The following is a 17,689-nucleotide window of genomic DNA, read 5'->3' as shown; positions in this document are numbered from 1 at the left end:
AAGAGCCGACACAACGGCCAGAGGGGAAGAGCGCATCTCTGGCGTGGGAATTACAGGTGAGAAAGACTGGGGGGGCTGTTAACTGAATTTTTTTCACCTTAATGCATAGGGTGCATAAGAGTGAAAAAACATGAGGGTTTATAACCCCTTTCATTTTAAGAGAAACAAATATGTTTTTTAAACTGATTTCAACATGTTTTTTTACTTTTTATATACAATATAATGCAGATATATAAATATTTTTATTTAGACAAAATTTTCCCCCTTTCATACGGGCGATACAGCCAGTTTGTCACCTGATCGGAAGCTCCATGGAAATCTATGGGCAAGCGTATGTAAACAGATGTGCATCAGTTTACATCTGCTTACCTCCAGGTCTGGAAAAAATGGAAATGGTTTGTGGCTCTTTCCATTTTTTCAGACCTAAACTAATAGATTTGAGGTAGCCTGATGTAAACAGACCAAGTCCGTTTTCACCCAGCCACCCTTAAGCATCGTACACACGACTGAGGAACTCGACGGGCGAAAAAAACATCGTTTTGCTCGTCGAGTTCCTTGTTAGGCTGTCGAGGAACTCGACAAGCCAATTTTCTCCATTCCCGTCAAGGAAATAGAGAACTTGCTCTCTTTTTGGCTCGTCGAGTTTCTCGACAGTTTCCTCGACGAAAATGTACACACGACCGGTTTCCTCGGCAAAAAAATATCTCCCAGCAAGTTTCTTGCTGGTTTTTGCCGAGAAACTGGGTCGTGTGTACAAGGCCTTAGATTCAACAAGGGCCTGGAAAGTCTTAGGCCTCGTACACACGATAGGTTAACCAGAGGACAACGGTCTGAAGGACCTTTGTCATAGGTTAACCGATGAAGCTGACTGATGGTCCTTCACGACTACACACCATAACCGATCGTTTCAGAACGCGGTGAAGTAAAACACAACGACGTGCTGAAAAAAACGAAGTTCAATGCTTCCAAGCATGCGTCGACTTGATTCTGAGCATGCGCAGGTTTTTAACCGATGGTCGTGCCTACTAACGATTGGTTTTGACCTATCAGTTAGGAATCCATAGGTTAATTTTAAAGCAAGTTGGCTTTTTTTTTAACCTATGGTTAAATAACCTATGGGGCCCACACACGATCGGTTTTGACCGATGAAAACGGTCCTTCAGACCGTTGTCCTCTGGTTAACCTATCGTGTGTTGAGGCCTCAGATTTTAAAATGTGGAAAAAAATTAATGGGCAAAAGTGACATCTGGCCCATTCTGCTCCAATTCAGCAGGACATCTGATCCCTCCTGTTGAATGGACTGGATGACACCCATATGAAGGGGGTCTATAGTCTGTGGTCTGTGGCATTTCCCTGCTCAGGGCACATTTATCAGCATAGGATGGCTAGGGTCTCTGCTAAAAAAAAATATATATGTCAACGTTGGAAATGCATTGGAAGGTTTTATAGTGTGTACTGTCATTTACTTACTTGTCTAATAAGACCATTTGGATGCTTATAACAATCAATGTGCAGCCTGTCTACTAGAGTTTAAATGGTACGTGAGGTGAGGCTGGGCTCTGATCATAATCTATTTGTATTCTTCTAGTTTGAAATGCATTAACTGGACAACAGCTTAAAGGGTCTTAAGTCTTTACGTTACAAAGCATTTTCAGGAAATGTACATCAATAACTTATATGGGAACCATTTCATAATAGTTTCTACTGTAAATACCTTAACGTGAGACACTTTTTATGCTGGAAAATCTAGCCAAAGAATAGTCAGAAGTATATATATTTTTGAAGATGAATTCCCTTCAAATATTGGGTACACTTTATTATTATTTTTTCATGTGCCATAACGTGAGAATAAATGCTGACATCGTAATGTAACTCAGATATTTATTTAGCATTTTGTTTATTGAATTAGGGCTACAGTGTATGGGAGTGCAATGTATATTTTGTGAGATTGTATAAATGGGATATATATAAATTGTTATATTGGATATGCTAATTAATTTGATAATGAATGCCTTGAAACACTTTAATGTTTACAGCTTTTTTTCAAATGGCTCAGCTTTAGTTTCCTCTAAGTATGTTTACTGCGTTATAGAAATGGTGATGTCATATTTTAAAATATTTGTTTTGATGACATAATGTGCAATATGCTTAAAGTGGAATCATGCTTCATATGAGCACCCCAAACACTAAATGCGATTTAATTCATTTTTAGGTAAATACGTTTTAAGTAAATTCATTCCTCCATCCACATCTCCATGCTTTATTTTTTAGAGAAAAAACACCTCCTAACATTGCTGGTCATGGCCATCTTGAACAAGGGCGGATAATTCATGTAGCATTTACTTCCTGGAATTCATCTGCCCCTAGCTCAGGCATGCATACAAGTGGGTGTGCTTAGCTGAGAAAACCCCTCCTACCCTCCTGAAGGCGCCTGTCTTGTAAATATGATATGCTTTCCTATCTATTTGCTAATGCTATCGGCATAAGGATTAAAAATGGTCAATGTTGATTGAGAGAGTGAAGTTCCACTTTAACACATGCTTGATGTGCCTTTTGTTCCTGAACACACAGGAATCTGCACAGTTCTGCTGAGCTATATGGTTCTTCAGATCCTGCCTCTGACATGCCTCTTTCTCCTGCATGTCTTGAGGATTATTGTTAAACATCCACAGACTAGTGATTGTCACCCTATGCACTTTCTCTCCTGCAAGCCAACCTTAAAGGGGTTGTAAAGGAAATTTTTTTTCCCCTAAATAGCTTCCTTTACCTTAGTGTATTCCTCCATTACTTACATCATCCTTCGATTTTGCTTTTAAATGTCCTTATTTCTTCTGAGAAATGCTCACTTCCTGTTCTTCGGTCTGTAACTCACCACTGTAATGCGAGGCTTTCTTCCTGGTGTGGAGAGAGCCTCTTAAGGGGGGAGGGGGCGAGCAGGAGTGTCAGGATGCCCACTAACACACAGCTTCTTTCTCTATCTGCAAAGCAGGGAGTGTCCTGACTTGACCGCTCGCTCCCTCCACCCTCAAGAGGCTTTTTCCACACCAGGGAGAAAGCCTCCATTTAGATCATGAGGTCTCCTAAGCAAAAATGGAAGAAGGGGGAAAATGACTGGTGCTAACTAGAACAACCAAACATATTCCAGGAGAGACTTTCTAGTGGAGGCAGGAAACATTTAACTGATTACTATAGGCAATACAAATACTTGTACATCAGTGATTTCTGGTTTCGTATATGAATATCCACTGTTTTATGGTCTAAAAGCAGAATAAAGGATAGTTGCTAAAAAATCCAACATGAACACTCTTGGAAGTGCTCGTTATTTTGGCAAAGTAGACTAAATGTTGCTGTGTATCACACAGTCTGGCTCTTGCAGAGATTGCCCAGACGTGGGCACCCACACCATTCCACACACTTTCTAAGATGCAAATTCTATTTAATACACACAATATATTTATTTTTAGATGTCCTTTTGTAAACTTTCAGTAATTTTGCTGCTTTTTGTGTGCTATGATTTGTACCTTGATAATGTATAATGTAATATTTTTATATGATGCAGCAAATTAAATAAATACATGAATTTATTGATACATTGTGCAGTTATTTGGTGTATATATGTTATATGGTATCTACATTGTCTATAAAAAAAATGATTTCCCTCCTTGCATGTTACCATATTTCATTGTCCTGTGGTGGTAGTGGTGGTGTAGTGAGTAGCACTCTCGCCTAGCAGTAAAACGGGTTGCTGGTTTGTATCCTGACCACGACACTACCTGCCTGGATTTTGTATGTTCTCCCTGTGCCTGCGTGGGTTTCCTCCGGGTACTCCGGTTTCCTCACACACTCCAAAGACATGCTGATAGGTTAATTGGCTTCTGCCTAAATTGGCCCTAGTATATGAATGTGAGTTAGGGACCTTAGATTGTAAGCTCCTTGAGGGTAGGGACTGATGTGAATGTACATAGTATATGTAAAGTGCTGCGTAAATTGATGGCGCTATATAAGTACCTTAATAATAATATTGAGTTACAGTTGCAGAGATCTGCTTTCATCTAGTTAGTGTGCAGCCACATTACACAACATGGCATGGGCATTGCTAGAGCCTGGCACCTGTGTCAAACATCCCCAGAGTCTTCTGCAGGGTAAAACTGCGGCGGCTGGTCGTATTGTATTGGCTAATCATTACTAGTGATGAGCTGAACATACCTGGGTTTGGTTTGAGCAGGTTGGACAAACATGGCTAAAGTTCAGGAGGGGAATCTGAACCACTTGGGAGTCAACTGGAATGTTAAAAATCAGTTATACACTTTCTAGTCTAATAGGCAATATAACTATCCCTGGGGGCCAGGTGACATCACTGGTTGCTAATGATTCTGTGGGAGACGGCATCTGCTGTTTCCATAAGAACCATTGACAGGAAGAGGAAAGCTGTCATATACAGCATAGCAGTGGTAGAAACTGGGAGCTGATCTGTAATGCCTATATCCAAAGAGAAAATCTAGAGTGGATGTATGGGACTTTTACGGCACCAACACAAACACATATTTGTAATACAAACTGTGTTTTATATAACATTAAAATGAATAAAAGAAATTGGCTGATTATCCAGCATTACGAATTTGCTCTCATCCATTATGGTGTCGCTTTCATATCACAGTGTGCTGGTTGAAAATTAGACCCCAAGTATAATGGAACATTTATATATAAATTTATATGCCCAACACGGTTTGTGTTCCCTCTTTTAAAGGGGGAGAATGAAACACCATTGGTGAGAGACATGCATTATTAGTTCATACCAAATTATTTACAGCCCAGCCCATGCACTCCATTGGTGATCAGAGCCAGAAGAGAAAGGGGGCAGGGAAGCACACGGAGATTCAGATGTCAGCAGTGACACAGGAAAGCTGAATGGTGGGGTCCATCAATAGGTATGGGAAGCCTCCAAGATCCACAAAACAGTGTCATCAGAGGCCCTTTGAAGTGCCTGCAAATGCTTCGGTAGCAGTGCTTTTCGGGCGCATTTAACCCTTTCTTCGGCCGCTAGCGGGGATTAAAAGTGCTGCGAAAACTAGCTAATTAACTAGCTAATGCTGGCAGTGTGAAAGGGTTCTTAGTTCTTAATCATATGTATTGCCCCCTTCAGCATCAATGACAGCAGTCAGTCTTCTGTAATATTTGTCTATGAGGCCCCAAATTCTTGCAGGTGGTAGAGCTGCCCACAATGCCTCCAGGTCATTCAAAGTCTTTGGTTGTCTTGCATAAAACGCATGTCTGAGATCTCCCCAGAGCGGCTCGAAGATATGAAGGCCAGGAGCCACTCCAGAACCTTCACCTTTTCTTCTGTAACCACTGGAGGGTCACCTTGGCCTTGGCCTTGTGCATAGAGTCATTGTCATGCTGGAATGTCCAAGAGCGTCCCATACGCAGCTTTCCTGCAGAAGAATGCAAAATGTCTGCTAGTATTTTCTGATAACATGCTGGATCCATCTTCCATACATTTTCACAAGATTCCCCCTCAAAAAACTTGAGTGAGCCACCACCATGCTTCACAGTGGGGATAGTCTTCTTGTTGCTATAGGCCTTGTTGACCCCCCTCCAAATGCAGCGCTGATGGTTGTGACCATAAAGCTCCATCTTGGTCTCGTCACTCCAGATTTCAGTTTGCCAGAAGCTGTGAGGCGTGTCAAGGTGTTGTCGGACATATTTTAAACTGTCTTTTTTGTGGCATTGGCTCATTAAAGGCCTCTTTCTGGCAACTCGACCATGCAGCTAATTTTTGTTCAAGTATCGTCATATTGTGCTCCTTGAAACAACCACATTGGCTTTTTCCAGAGAAGCCTGTATTCCTCCTGAGGTTACCTGTGGGATTTTCTTTGTATCCCAAAAAGTTTTCTGAGAGTTGATTTGTGGCTGCTGTGGCTTTGACAGTTATTTTCTTTCCTGGGCTACCTGATCTTGGTTTGGTATCAAGAGATCCCCAAATTTTCCACTTAAGTGATTGAACAGTACTGACTGTCATATTCAATGCTTTTGATATCTTTTTATATCCTTTTTCATTTTTATAAAGCTCAATTACCTTGTTATGCAGGTCTTTTGACAGTTCTTTTCTGATCCCCATGGCTCAGTATCTAGCCTGCGCAGTGCATTTACATGAGAGCTAACAAACTCATTGGGCTAGATTCACATAGATCAGCGGATCTTTAGATCCGCGTGATCTATGTGATTTAAGATCCGCTGCCGCAAGTTTGAGAAGTGGGTAATTCACAAAACACTTACCTCCAAACTTGCGGCGGCGGATCGTAAATCCCCTGGCGGAATTCAAATTCCGCGACTAGGGGGAGTGTACTATTTAAATCAGGTGCGTCCCCGCGCCGATTTAAATGCGCATGCGCCGTCCGCGATTTTTCCCGGCGTGCATTGCTCCCACTGACGTCGCTAGGACGTCAGTGGTTTCTGCGTGAGCGTAACTTGCGACGAGCGGGTTCGAGAATCGGCGTACGCAAACGACATAAAAAAAAACAAATTTGACGCGGGAACGACGGCTATACTTAACATTGGCTGCGTCTCATAGAAGCAGGGGTAAGTATACGCCGGGAAAACCGCTACGTAAACGTCGTAACAACACGGCGTCGGGCCCACGTACGTTCGTGAATTGGCGTATCTCGCTGATTTACATATTTCTCAACGTAAATCAGCGAGAACGCCCCCCGCGGCCATTTTTAAATTGCAGTTAAGATCCGATGGTGTAACACAGTTACACCTGTCGGATCTTAGGCATATCTATGCGTAACTGATTCTATGAATCAGTCGCATTGATACGACGGGCCTAAGTCAGAGATACGACGGTGTATCAGGAGATACACCGTCGTATCTCTTTGTGAATCTGGCCCATTGACTGTTTAGACACAGACACCACTGATGTGGGAAATGAACCTCCAGTGTGTGTCACCTTGTGTGTCTGTACCAAGGCCAAACATTCCAGGGGGGGGGGGGGACTTTTCATCAGGGACATTTGGAGGATTTCTGTTATCATTAGGGTTTATAAAGGAGCCAAACAACTCTATGATAATAAATAGCTTAGATACTGATAGCCGACTTTAGGCACTGCTACCTTTAACTGCTAAGGTCATGAAATTTTGTGTGAAATTTGGTGATGTCACTAATCTTCTCAGTGCTTCTTAAGAGGTGCTGGAGAGGAATCTGCACCTGCGGGAAACTGCAGTGATAGGATCTCCTTGCTTTGTATATTGTGTGTGGATCTGCATGTGTTGCACCTCTCTTGCTCTTTCTTAAAGCGGAGGTCCGCCTAAAAAAAAATATTAAAAGCCAGCAGCTACAAATACTTCATTTTTGTGTGGACCTCCACTTTAAATATTTCCTTGCAGGTAATCCAAGTGGCAGCTCTGACAGGAGGAAACAAAACCCTGCACAATAACAAGAATTACACCTTCACACAGACGTGCATTGTAAAACAAGGCATGGTAAGGGGAAAGCATCAGCTGCGGGGAGACTACAGACAATACTGGTGATTAATCCTTTGCCCTCCTTGTGCCCTTTCTTTGTGTTTTCTGGGTACAGGCTCAACAGTACAGAATCTATTTAAAATGTAATGAGCTACTTCTGTGTTAATATTTGGATCAGACCTCTTTAGGTTATGAATCACTAATGATAACTGCCTTTTGAAGCTGCTAATAATTATAGAAGTTTATAGCACTCAGCAATAAAACATGGTTAAAGTTCAGGAACTTCCAGACTTTATAAATACAGTAGGCAGCTAAGTGTTGTATTGAAAAATTCACCTTTCAATCCACCCCTCCTCTTTCCCCCATTCCCCCACAGTGCAAGGGTTAATTTAATTGAAGGGGTGATGTTTAGGATAGAATTATTTCTTGGCCCCCCCGGCAGTGGGTGCTTTTCGAATGTAAGTGGGCCCTTGGAATTCCAGCGTACAATGCAATGCAGAACTGCCAATCCTGCACTATATATGATGTAGAAAAGTTGTGACTGGTCAGGTGTCTTTTGTGGACCAGTCTTACAGTGTGAAGAAAGCCCTAGGGGTATGAGGATATCCCTGTGGACAAAACAAGCATTTAACCCTTGTAGTCATAGCTCAAAGTCCCTTTGTCCCTCTTTCTTCCTTATCTGTCCCTCATTTTAGTTTGATCTTTATATATATATGAAAATTCACTATCACTGAGTTGGAAAAAGGATTACCATCTTGTTTCACTATTTTGTTGAACCCCTTTTTGCTTTAATTACAGCCTTTAGTCTGTTGGGATGTCTCTACTAACATCTAAACTGGAAAATGGTAATGCAAAGAGCAGCAGGAAGTCTAGAGAGCGGTAATCAATAGCGGCCACACTTCGGTTTTTGCAACACATATTATTTATGATTTCCAGTTGGTTGGTTACAGCACGCTGCATGCTATTATTTATGTGTTTGTACTGCCTTACTGAATAAGCCACACAGACTTGGATTATAGAGTTTCTAATCATAGAATAGGTGTTAGACTGAATACACAATATACAGTCTGGTTGTACAAACCTCTTTAGATCTTTCTTCAACTATGTGGTGCATTTGATAATAATTTGATTCCAATTAAATGGATTGTTTAGATTTGATCTTTTTAGCAAATCTAAAGGAGATTACACGGAGATTATATGCAATTGTATTGTTAATGGCCAATAGTGGAAAGAGTGGGAATGGATTAGAAGCTCTGTACATTTTTATTGCTATTCATGTCCTGATTGGAGGGGTTTTCCTACACTTCTGTCCCTCTGACAGATATAGAACTGGAAATCAGGGATAAAACTTTACTATGAAACTGAGAAATAAAAACATTTTAGTAGAGTGGGGGAATCGTTTTTTGTGTCAATTAAAATGATAGTGTGTGGGCAAAACGGCGTTGAAAACGACATTTTTTAAACCTGCGCATGCTCAGAAGCAAGTTATGAAGCGAGCTTCAATGGAACAGAGTGCCGTCGTACGTGCTGAACGTAACCGCGCTTTGCTAGAGCATTTTGAAAAAACGATGGTGTGTAGGCAACGTCGTTTTTGAAAATGAAGTTTCAAAAACGTTGTTTTATTTCATGATTTAAAACGTTGTTTTTTTTCATCACAAAAAACGACCGTCTGAAAAACGACAAAAAAAAAATTTGAACATAATTTTTTGTGTCGTTTTTCAAAACGTCGTTTTTTGTGTCAATTAAAATGATAGTGTGTGGGCAAAACGGCGTTGAAAACGACATTTTTTAAACCTGCGCATGCTCAGAAGCAAGTTATGAAGCGAGCTTCAATGGAACAGAGTGCCGTCGTACGTGCTGAACGTAACCGCGCTTTGCTAGAGCATTTTGAAAAAACGATGGTGTGTAGGCAACGTCGTTTTTGAAAATGAAGTTTCAAAAACGTTGTTTTATTTCATGATTTAAAACGTTGTTTTTTTTCATCACAAAAAACGACCGTCTGTACGCGGCATGAGAGTATGTGCAACTCCGTAATATAAGAAAACGTGTGTATCTAAAATACTACAAAGCATTCTCTGATTCTATGGGGTGAAGATCGTTTCCGACCTATAAACACCATTTATTAAAGCTTTGGATGGAAAATTAAAATTCAACAGATCATCCACAAACATCGCTGAGTAAGATACCAGTTATTGCCTTTCCATCTGCTTATACCGGTACCAGCTGTGGGTCTATAGGGAGACCTTAAAACCCTGCGCCTTGACTGACCGCCGTGATAGTGGTCACTTTTTGGGGTAAGAAGACACATTACATTACCAGCACTTTGGGTTCCTCCATTGGTGGAAGGAAGTCTTTTCTATTTTAACCTATAAAGAGTGATTCAGCTTATGAATGAACTTTTAGGATTGATCTATAAGCACGCATTCATTTGCGATTTTGGGACTTATAATTTGCACCTCTATAATTTGCATCTTTATTTATTTCTTCACAAACCGTATTTTAGACATACACGTTATATTACGGAGTTGCACATACTCTAATGCCCCGTACACACCATCACTATGTGATGAAAAAAAAATGACGTTTTTAAAAACGTCACTTTAATTGACCGTGTGTGGGGGAAAACGTTGTTTTATGTCTTCTAAAAAACGACCAAAAAAATTGAAGCATGCTTCAATTTTATGTGTCGTTTTTCAAAACGTTGTTTTTTACTTCACAGAAATTGACCGTGTGTAGCAAAAAACGTTGTTTAAAAAGACGTTTTTACACCCGCGCATGCCCAGAAGCTACTTATGAAGCGAGCTTCAATGGAAAAACGTGGTGGAACGTAACCTCGCTTTGCTAGAACATTGTGAGAAAAACGATGGTGTGTAGGCAACTTCGTCTTTGAAAATTGAAGTTTCAAAAACTTCATTTTTTACTTCACAGAAAATGTCGTTTTTTTTTCATCACATAAAGTGATGGTGTGTACGGGGCATTAAATGTTGTAGTTTCAAATGTATTGTTGTTTATTGTCTTAATTGTTTTCACTTACTAAGTCAATTACTAACTTCATTATTGGGGTCATACTAACCTTTCATTGAGGTTTCTTCATCATAATTTTTAGCGCTGTACCTATCACACGTATCTTAGGCAGTTGTTCCGACGTGACTGTGAGCATGCGCACTGAGATGCGTCCACGGGACGTCGCATTCGCCATTCGTTTTACGTATCTGTCTGGCGTTCGGCCTATCATTTGCATGGGGTCACGCCTCATTTGCATGGCTCATGCCCACTTCCACCTACGCCGGCTTACGCCTAGGAAACCCTGAGGAAGTGCTTTGTAAAATTCCATGCTTGCCTCTCTGCGCTGCGTCGGCGTAGCGTAAAGGAGATACTCTACGGCGGCATAAATGGTGCGCCGCTGTCTGTGAATCCGGGCCATAGTTTGGTATTGAGACCAAATAATTCAATTTTAGTCTCACCTATTTCCATGTGGCCTCTTCAAGGTGCAATCCTCCCATACAAGCCATATTTGTAGAGAATATGTGATATTGTTGTCAGATGCACACAATGATTACTCTTTGTCATACATTCCTGCAACTGCTTCAGAGTTGCTGTAGGCCTCTTGGTAGCCTCTCTGACCAGTTTCCTTCTGGCACTTTCATCCAGTTTGGAGCGACATCCTAATCCAGGGAGGGTCTGTGTTGTACCAAATAACTTCTACTTCTTAATAATAGACTTCACTGAGCTACTAGGCATCGGTAAAGTTGTGCCTGTCCACAACTTTATCCAGAGATCTTTTGACAGTGCCTTGCCACCCATACTTGATTGTTTGCTTCAGTTGCACTACCAGGGACTGAATGCTCCAGTGCTCCAGAAAAGCTTTTTGTATGCTGAGCTAATAAAAATGACCACATATGATCACAGTTGGAAGTCAAATGGCTTTGTGTGCCATTAAGATGGTGATTAGCTACACCTGATTGAGGATTTTTAGGAGGGGGGTGATCCTCCAACCTAATGATTCTGTTTTTGATTTTTTTCTGACATGTTGGTGTTATATATTCCACTTGGATGTTATTAGTTACACTAAGTATGTACAGCTGAATAAAACAAAAACCGTGCCTGTCTTCATTTCAGGCTGCAAAGCAGCAACATTTGATTATTTTAATGGGGGGTGATTATTTTCTATACCCACTGTATATATATAACTGGTGATTCTCTCCTGGGGAATAAACCTTCAGCTCTTCAGTCCATTTTTTTTATTTTATTATTACGTCCAAGTCAGATAAGCAAAGCTGTTGGATTAAATATTAGCCTGAACCGAAAGAGGCATGTGTGTGATTGTGTCTGATGCATCAACCTTTCCAGGATGTTAGAAAAACACCCGTATGTGAAGATTTTTCTCAAGGTTATTGCTTGCTTTCTTATAGCTGCTTCTATCACAATTCTGACCACGTTTTTAATTCGGAAGTTTTATGAAGGTATGTGGAGTTTACTATTCATTTTCCATTAGCAAAATATGTTGGTGTAGAAGAGCTTTTTCATACCACAACAAGGCACGTTTCTAGAACCTTTAACGAAGCATAGTGACAGATTTATTAACTAGGAACGCTTACTATATACTGCCCGAGGGCCCCATGCCACTAGGGGGCCCCATCAGGGTTGCCAGCCTCAGTAAAACCAGGGACAGTATCTAAAAATCTGTGTTTTTTAAAAAAATCCCAGGATTATAGCTGCCCTGCCTCTCCAGTACCTTTTCAGTGTGTGTATGTGTATGTATTCTGTGTGTATGAATACTGTGTGTGTATATTGTGTGTCTGTGTGTGTATACTGTGTATGTATACTGTGTGTGTGTATATACTGTGTGGCCACATAATCTATTGCCTGGGGGCCCCAAAATCTCCTATTGCCCGGGGGCCCCATAATCTCCTATTGCCTGGGGGCCCCATAATCTCCTATTGCCCGGGGCCCCATGAGTTGTCAGTCTGCCCCTGAATGGAAGTTACAAATAAACATCACCCAGCAAGTCTCCAAGTATTCCTATGGTATTCCTCTGCCCAATTAAGTACTATCAAAAGAAAGAATATCTTATACATCCACTATAAGAACCATAAAAGTTGAAAACCACATAAGCAGAGGTTTATGTTGGGCAGAGCCTTACATCATGGTCGGACTTTCTGATGGTCATGTTAGTATCTAACTCAGAGTCTATGAATTCTTTAGCTGCCTGTTCTTAGAGCATTGATGCTTGTCATCATTTGCTTTCCATTTTTCTGTAATATAATTGTTTAGTCTATTATTTTTTTAATGACTTTCCTTAGCCAATGCAGCATTCTTTGATGGAGCCTGTAAAATACTTTTTGGGGAAAATTAGATCTTTGATGTTCGCCTTCTCCTTGTCTTTCTGTATTGTCATCTTTTCAAATCTGGCCTTGCCATGTTGCAGCTGCTAATGCAGGGGGCTGACTATCTGCTTTCTTCTGGTTAACAATGTTTTCTTCCATTACCTTTATCTGGTTGCCTAGCTTGAAAAGGTAATTATTTTCCTTCTTGATCGAAAATTGTTACATATAATTAGCTGATATCAACTGTCTGATTTGTTGAACAACATTACATAATGTCTCTCTGCACTGCTTTTTGAATTTGCTTTTTCATTGCCCGCCAGCTTTTCATGCTCTTGCTTTAAAATAGTACTGAAGTAAATTAATAAAAAATAATGTTTAAAAGAGCAAACTATGCAAAGCCTGTATAAATAATTATTCATTTCAGCTTTCCAATCTCATGTCAGTGCCTACTGGATTAAACTTCCCTCAATTTCCCATTTTTACTGCACATCCTGTGATGCACCAACCACACTTCTTTACTTCTTTTAAATACTAAAACTAGAAAATGCATTTCCTGCAGTAAATGTGTGGGAATGCTGAATTGCTAAAGCTAACTGGATGAATAGCTTAAATCTGTAAGAAAAAGTTGAAGAAGTGAGAATAGTTGGAAAAGTAGGAATGGTTTTACATAAACATGCATTAAATTAAAAAAGTTTAACACCACTAATGTATGAACGATGTGTAATATTTAAAGGTTTTTTGAAAAGCTGACACTAAACTGAATTGTTTTTTCAAAAATTCAAAAAAAGATTATTAAAAACAAATTAAATTATTATTTTTCCCCCAATTCTTTTCCCCAAAAATTATATTTAAAAAAAATGTCTTCAATTTTTTTTTCATATAGGACAGTCAATGGAAGAACGTGTAGAACCCTTGTCATTTGGAAGCTCAACCAGCCAGAAGTAAAAGGCGTATCACAAAACATTGCCTGAAACTAGACAAAAATACCTACGTTTTGATGTATAAATTGTGTATGACAAGTAGATCTTGTGGATGTGAGAGCAATTTATAGAGAAAGAACTAAGATAATTTTTTTAAGGCTCTGTGCTCTAGCTGTGACATCATCCACTCTAAGCAGCCCAATACACACTCTGTTTAATTAATAACATTTCCTGAAATGATCACAAAACTTAAACAGCTTTTTCACAAAAACTGTATTGATTTCAAACTGAAAATATATTTTCGGATAGCTGAATATTTTATGAACATTTTAAAGTTTGTTTGGCGTCTGTAGGTGAAAGAATGAAGGAGCTGAAACTTTTGGGAGCGGAAGAAGATTTTAAGGATTTGAAGCATGCTCTCATTGACTTCAATGCTAAAAAAAGTGTTAAAAAGTTTAATATTTTGAAAAGTATAAATAGTACAAAAAAATCGAAGAAGTCCCATCATTAGCTGAACGAGCTGAACATTTTAAAAGTTGAATGGTTTTAATAGCTTAAAGTATGCATAAATTACGCAGAGCCAAAAAACGTATGGAATAATACAATTAAGAATAATAAAAAACGAATAACAATACTGGGAATGCTTGGAGAGCATTCCCACTAAATACTAAGTGGCCCTTGTTTTATGTACTCTACAACATAACTTTCCCTTTTCCTTTCATCGGCAATCAAAAGCAAAGACTAACAGCAAATCCACTGTGCATTACAAAAATTGGGATGTTTTTGTTCGTTGGAAGCTCTGCACCCTGGATTTTAGCTGGCAGCAGAGGAGCAGCTGCAGTCTCATTGTGATTTGCTGCTTCTATGTGACTGTATCCACAAAATACTTCTACATAGATACAGCCAGTGTTATTTCTTCCTGCATCAACTAGAGGGCACCTGGGAACATGGAGTACAAGAGAGGATTGTGGGAAGTATAGTCAGGGCAGCCATCAGGAATTATGGGGCCCCTTACACAGCTTCAGGCATGGGCCCCCTGGAGCAGAGAACTGGGGGGGGGGGGGGGGTGCTGCCGTCTGAAATTGAGAAGCGGGGGGGGGGGGGGGCGCCGCGAATTGAAAAGAAGAAATAAAGAAAAATATATATAAAAAAAGGGGGGTAGCCATCCGGGGGCCCTGGGGACCTCTGGGCCCTTTAATAAAAATTAAATAAATATATATATAAATATATATACCATTTTTTTTTTTATAAAAATAAATTACAAAAAAGGGGGGTTGCCATCCGGGACCTCTGGGCCCTTTAATAATAAACAAAAAAGAAACCTCTGGGCCCTTTAATAAAAAATATATATAAAAAAAAATAAAATAAACATTTATAAAAAAAAAAGGGGGGTTGCCATCCAGGGCCCTGGGGACCTCTGGGCCCTTTAATAAAAAAATTAAAAATAAATATATATAAACAAAAATAAACATTTATATAAAAAAAAAGGGGGTCTGCCACATGGGGCCCTGGGGACCTCTGAGCCCTTTAATACAAATATATATATATATATATATATATATATATATATATATATATATATATATATATATATATAAAGGAAAAAAAAGAAATAAAATAATATAAATTATTATATTTTTTATAAAAAAAGGGGGGTTGTCATCCGGGGCCCTGGGGATCTCCGGGCCCCCCGTACCCCTAAAAAAAAAAAAATTGGCCCTTTAATAAAAAATAAAATAAAAATATATTAGAAAAAAAATGTTTTTTTAATAAAAAATAAATAAAAAAAGGGGGGTTTGCCATCCGGGGCCCTGTGGGCCTCCGGGCCCCTGGGGACCACCGGATCCCTAAAAAAAAAAAAAAAAGGGGGTTGCCATCCGGGCCCCTTACAGGTGTACTGCCTGTACCCCCCTGATGGCGGCCCTGAGTATAGTACACAAGAGAGACTGAGCTATTATCACAGGTTGGCTGGAAAACTTAAATTTACAAGAAAAAGACTATGTCCAGGCTCGGACATCTGACCCGGAATCGCAGCTAATCATTTTTAATAATGTAGCGCTCACCCCCGAAGGAGCCGCTGGATAGAGGAAACTGTGGTATCAGGCCTTGGATATCAAAGCATGGAGAGCAACCATGCTCTCAGTACAGATAGCTCAAACGTCGCCACTCCCGCCGGAGTGGGTAAAGTGTCCCCGGACAGGTAGTTAACTTTAGCCTGGCAGCCGGTGGATCACTTGCAACTAAAGTCACTGGGAGGAAACAGGGCCTCTGGACAGGCCCGATAGGTATTAAAAAAATGGTTAAAGATTAGGACTGACGAATCCTCCCAGTAAGCACAATTTAAGGTCACCCATGGACAGTTGCAATATACCTGTCGTGTGGAGCAGTGACCGGATCCCCAATGGTATGTCCCAACCTCGCAGACAACCTCTGTATCTAGGTTCTCCCGAGCAGACTTCTCATCGTACAGCTCCCAGCTTAGGATCTGGAACCCAGCAAGCCGCTGGGGTCCCTCTCAGCATCAAAGTGAGACTCTGCCTGGTATGCAGCTCCGGTCAGGCGAGCCTCGATGGCGGGGCCCATGGATGCGCGCACCCTGAAGGTGGATAGCACATCTACCCATGGCAGCTGCCACAGATATACCCCCTGCCAGCATGCCCAAAAGATTGAAAAACCCTTCTGATTGGCTGCTGGGGACAGATAGGTCCATCAGAACCCCTCTAGCGCCAACTGTCGTCCAGGGGTGATAACACACCCCTGGCACGCAGACCGACCTAGGAGGCAGTTCCAAACTGGCAACAGCACAAACTAAACATCTGCGAGTGGGAGCAACTTAAATCTCCCATTCCACTAACTTTAGCGTAGCGCCCCACTAACTAAAAAAAAGGGGGGGGGGGGCGCTGCAATAAAAAAAAAAGCTGCAATGGTATATTCACACCAAGGGTTCTATAGCATATGATGTCTTTCTAATTCACTAAAAATGGTTATGTTTTTATAGAACCAACTGATCCATCACCTCCACCTCCCTGCCTTCTGGAATGTAAAAATGGAGGAATATGTATCAATAATCATTGCCGCTGCTCAGAATACTACACAGGGGAGCTCTGCACAATAGGTATATCTACAGTATGTATATCCCATGCTTATTATACTTTGACAATTCAAGCGAAAACCATGCAGAATTTTTTTTTACATGTTTTATTCGGAGTGGCTGCCTAAAAAGTATTCAGATTTAAGGGCAGACAGATGTTAAGTGCATGTCCAGCCAAAAATTGTTCTTAGTTTTGGAAAGCATTGGAAGGATTAGAACCCCCGCCATTTTTACTGCTAACCTTGGCTCTGTTAGAGTCATTTACTGTACCCGGGCAATGTTTCACCAGACAGGGAGTGAGGGGAACTCTATAAAAGCAACATGGCAAAATGGGAAGACCAGAACCCCATGAGGTTTTTACTGCTGTCGGTGTACCTGTTGCAGATTTCTCCTCACTTCATGTCTCATGAAATCATTATCAGTGAGTGAGGGTAAATCTCTTTAATGGAGTCCCAGGTGGAAGTTAAAAAACTAACAATGATTCTAATCCTTCCCCGTTCTACCCTAAACTACAAAAACGTTGTTTTGCTTGACATAGACTTTAATAGCAAATTATTAAATGTGAAAAAAATGAAATCTTCCACTTTAAAAAATTTTTTGGACGTTTTGTAGATGCAGGGAACTTTGGGCATGGGGTTCCTTTTAACGTTCCTGAATTTTATGGAGTTATTGGGCATAGAGGTAGACTTCAGTGATGTAACACAGAGTAATAATTATGTGAATACCCAGTATGGTATTAGACCTAAGTGATATCACAGGTAATCCCAGAGAATGCGCTTCTGAAGCCTCGTACACACGACCGAGGAACTCGACGGGCAAAAAACACATTGTTTTCCTCGTCGAGTTCCTTGTTAGGCTGTCGAGGAACTCGACAAGCCAATTTTCTCC

The 17,689-nt window shown here is 40.5% G+C and overlaps 1 protein-coding gene across 3 annotated transcripts in view; it reads left to right on the top strand.

The window, feature by feature from the left end:
• The first annotated feature begins 11,728 nt into the window (after nucleotides 1-11,728).
• ADGRG7 (adhesion G protein-coupled receptor G7) overlaps nucleotides 11,729-17,689 on the top strand; it is a 48,434-nt gene continuing 42,473 nt past the window's right edge. Inside the window, exons 1-2 of one of the 3 annotated variants that reach the window (XM_040338683.1) lie at nucleotides 11,729-11,926; nucleotides 16,709-16,825. In XM_040338683.1, coding sequence (XP_040194617.1) covers nucleotides 11,815-11,926; nucleotides 16,709-16,825 — 229 coding nt within the window. In that variant the 5' untranslated portion in view covers nucleotides 11,729-11,814. Of the gene's footprint in view, nucleotides 11,927-16,708; nucleotides 16,837-17,689 lie in introns of those variants that run through there. The other 2 variants (XM_040338685.1, XM_040338684.1) reach the window with 2 other exon arrangements.

The sequence above is a fragment of the Rana temporaria genome, chromosome 2 (assembly GCF_905171775.1).
Source record: "Rana temporaria chromosome 2, aRanTem1.1, whole genome shotgun sequence".
Lineage (NCBI taxonomy): Eukaryota > Metazoa > Chordata > Amphibia > Anura > Ranidae > Rana > Rana temporaria.
Note: the sequence above shows the minus strand (reverse complement) of the source record. Positions and strands in the feature narration are given on the sequence as shown.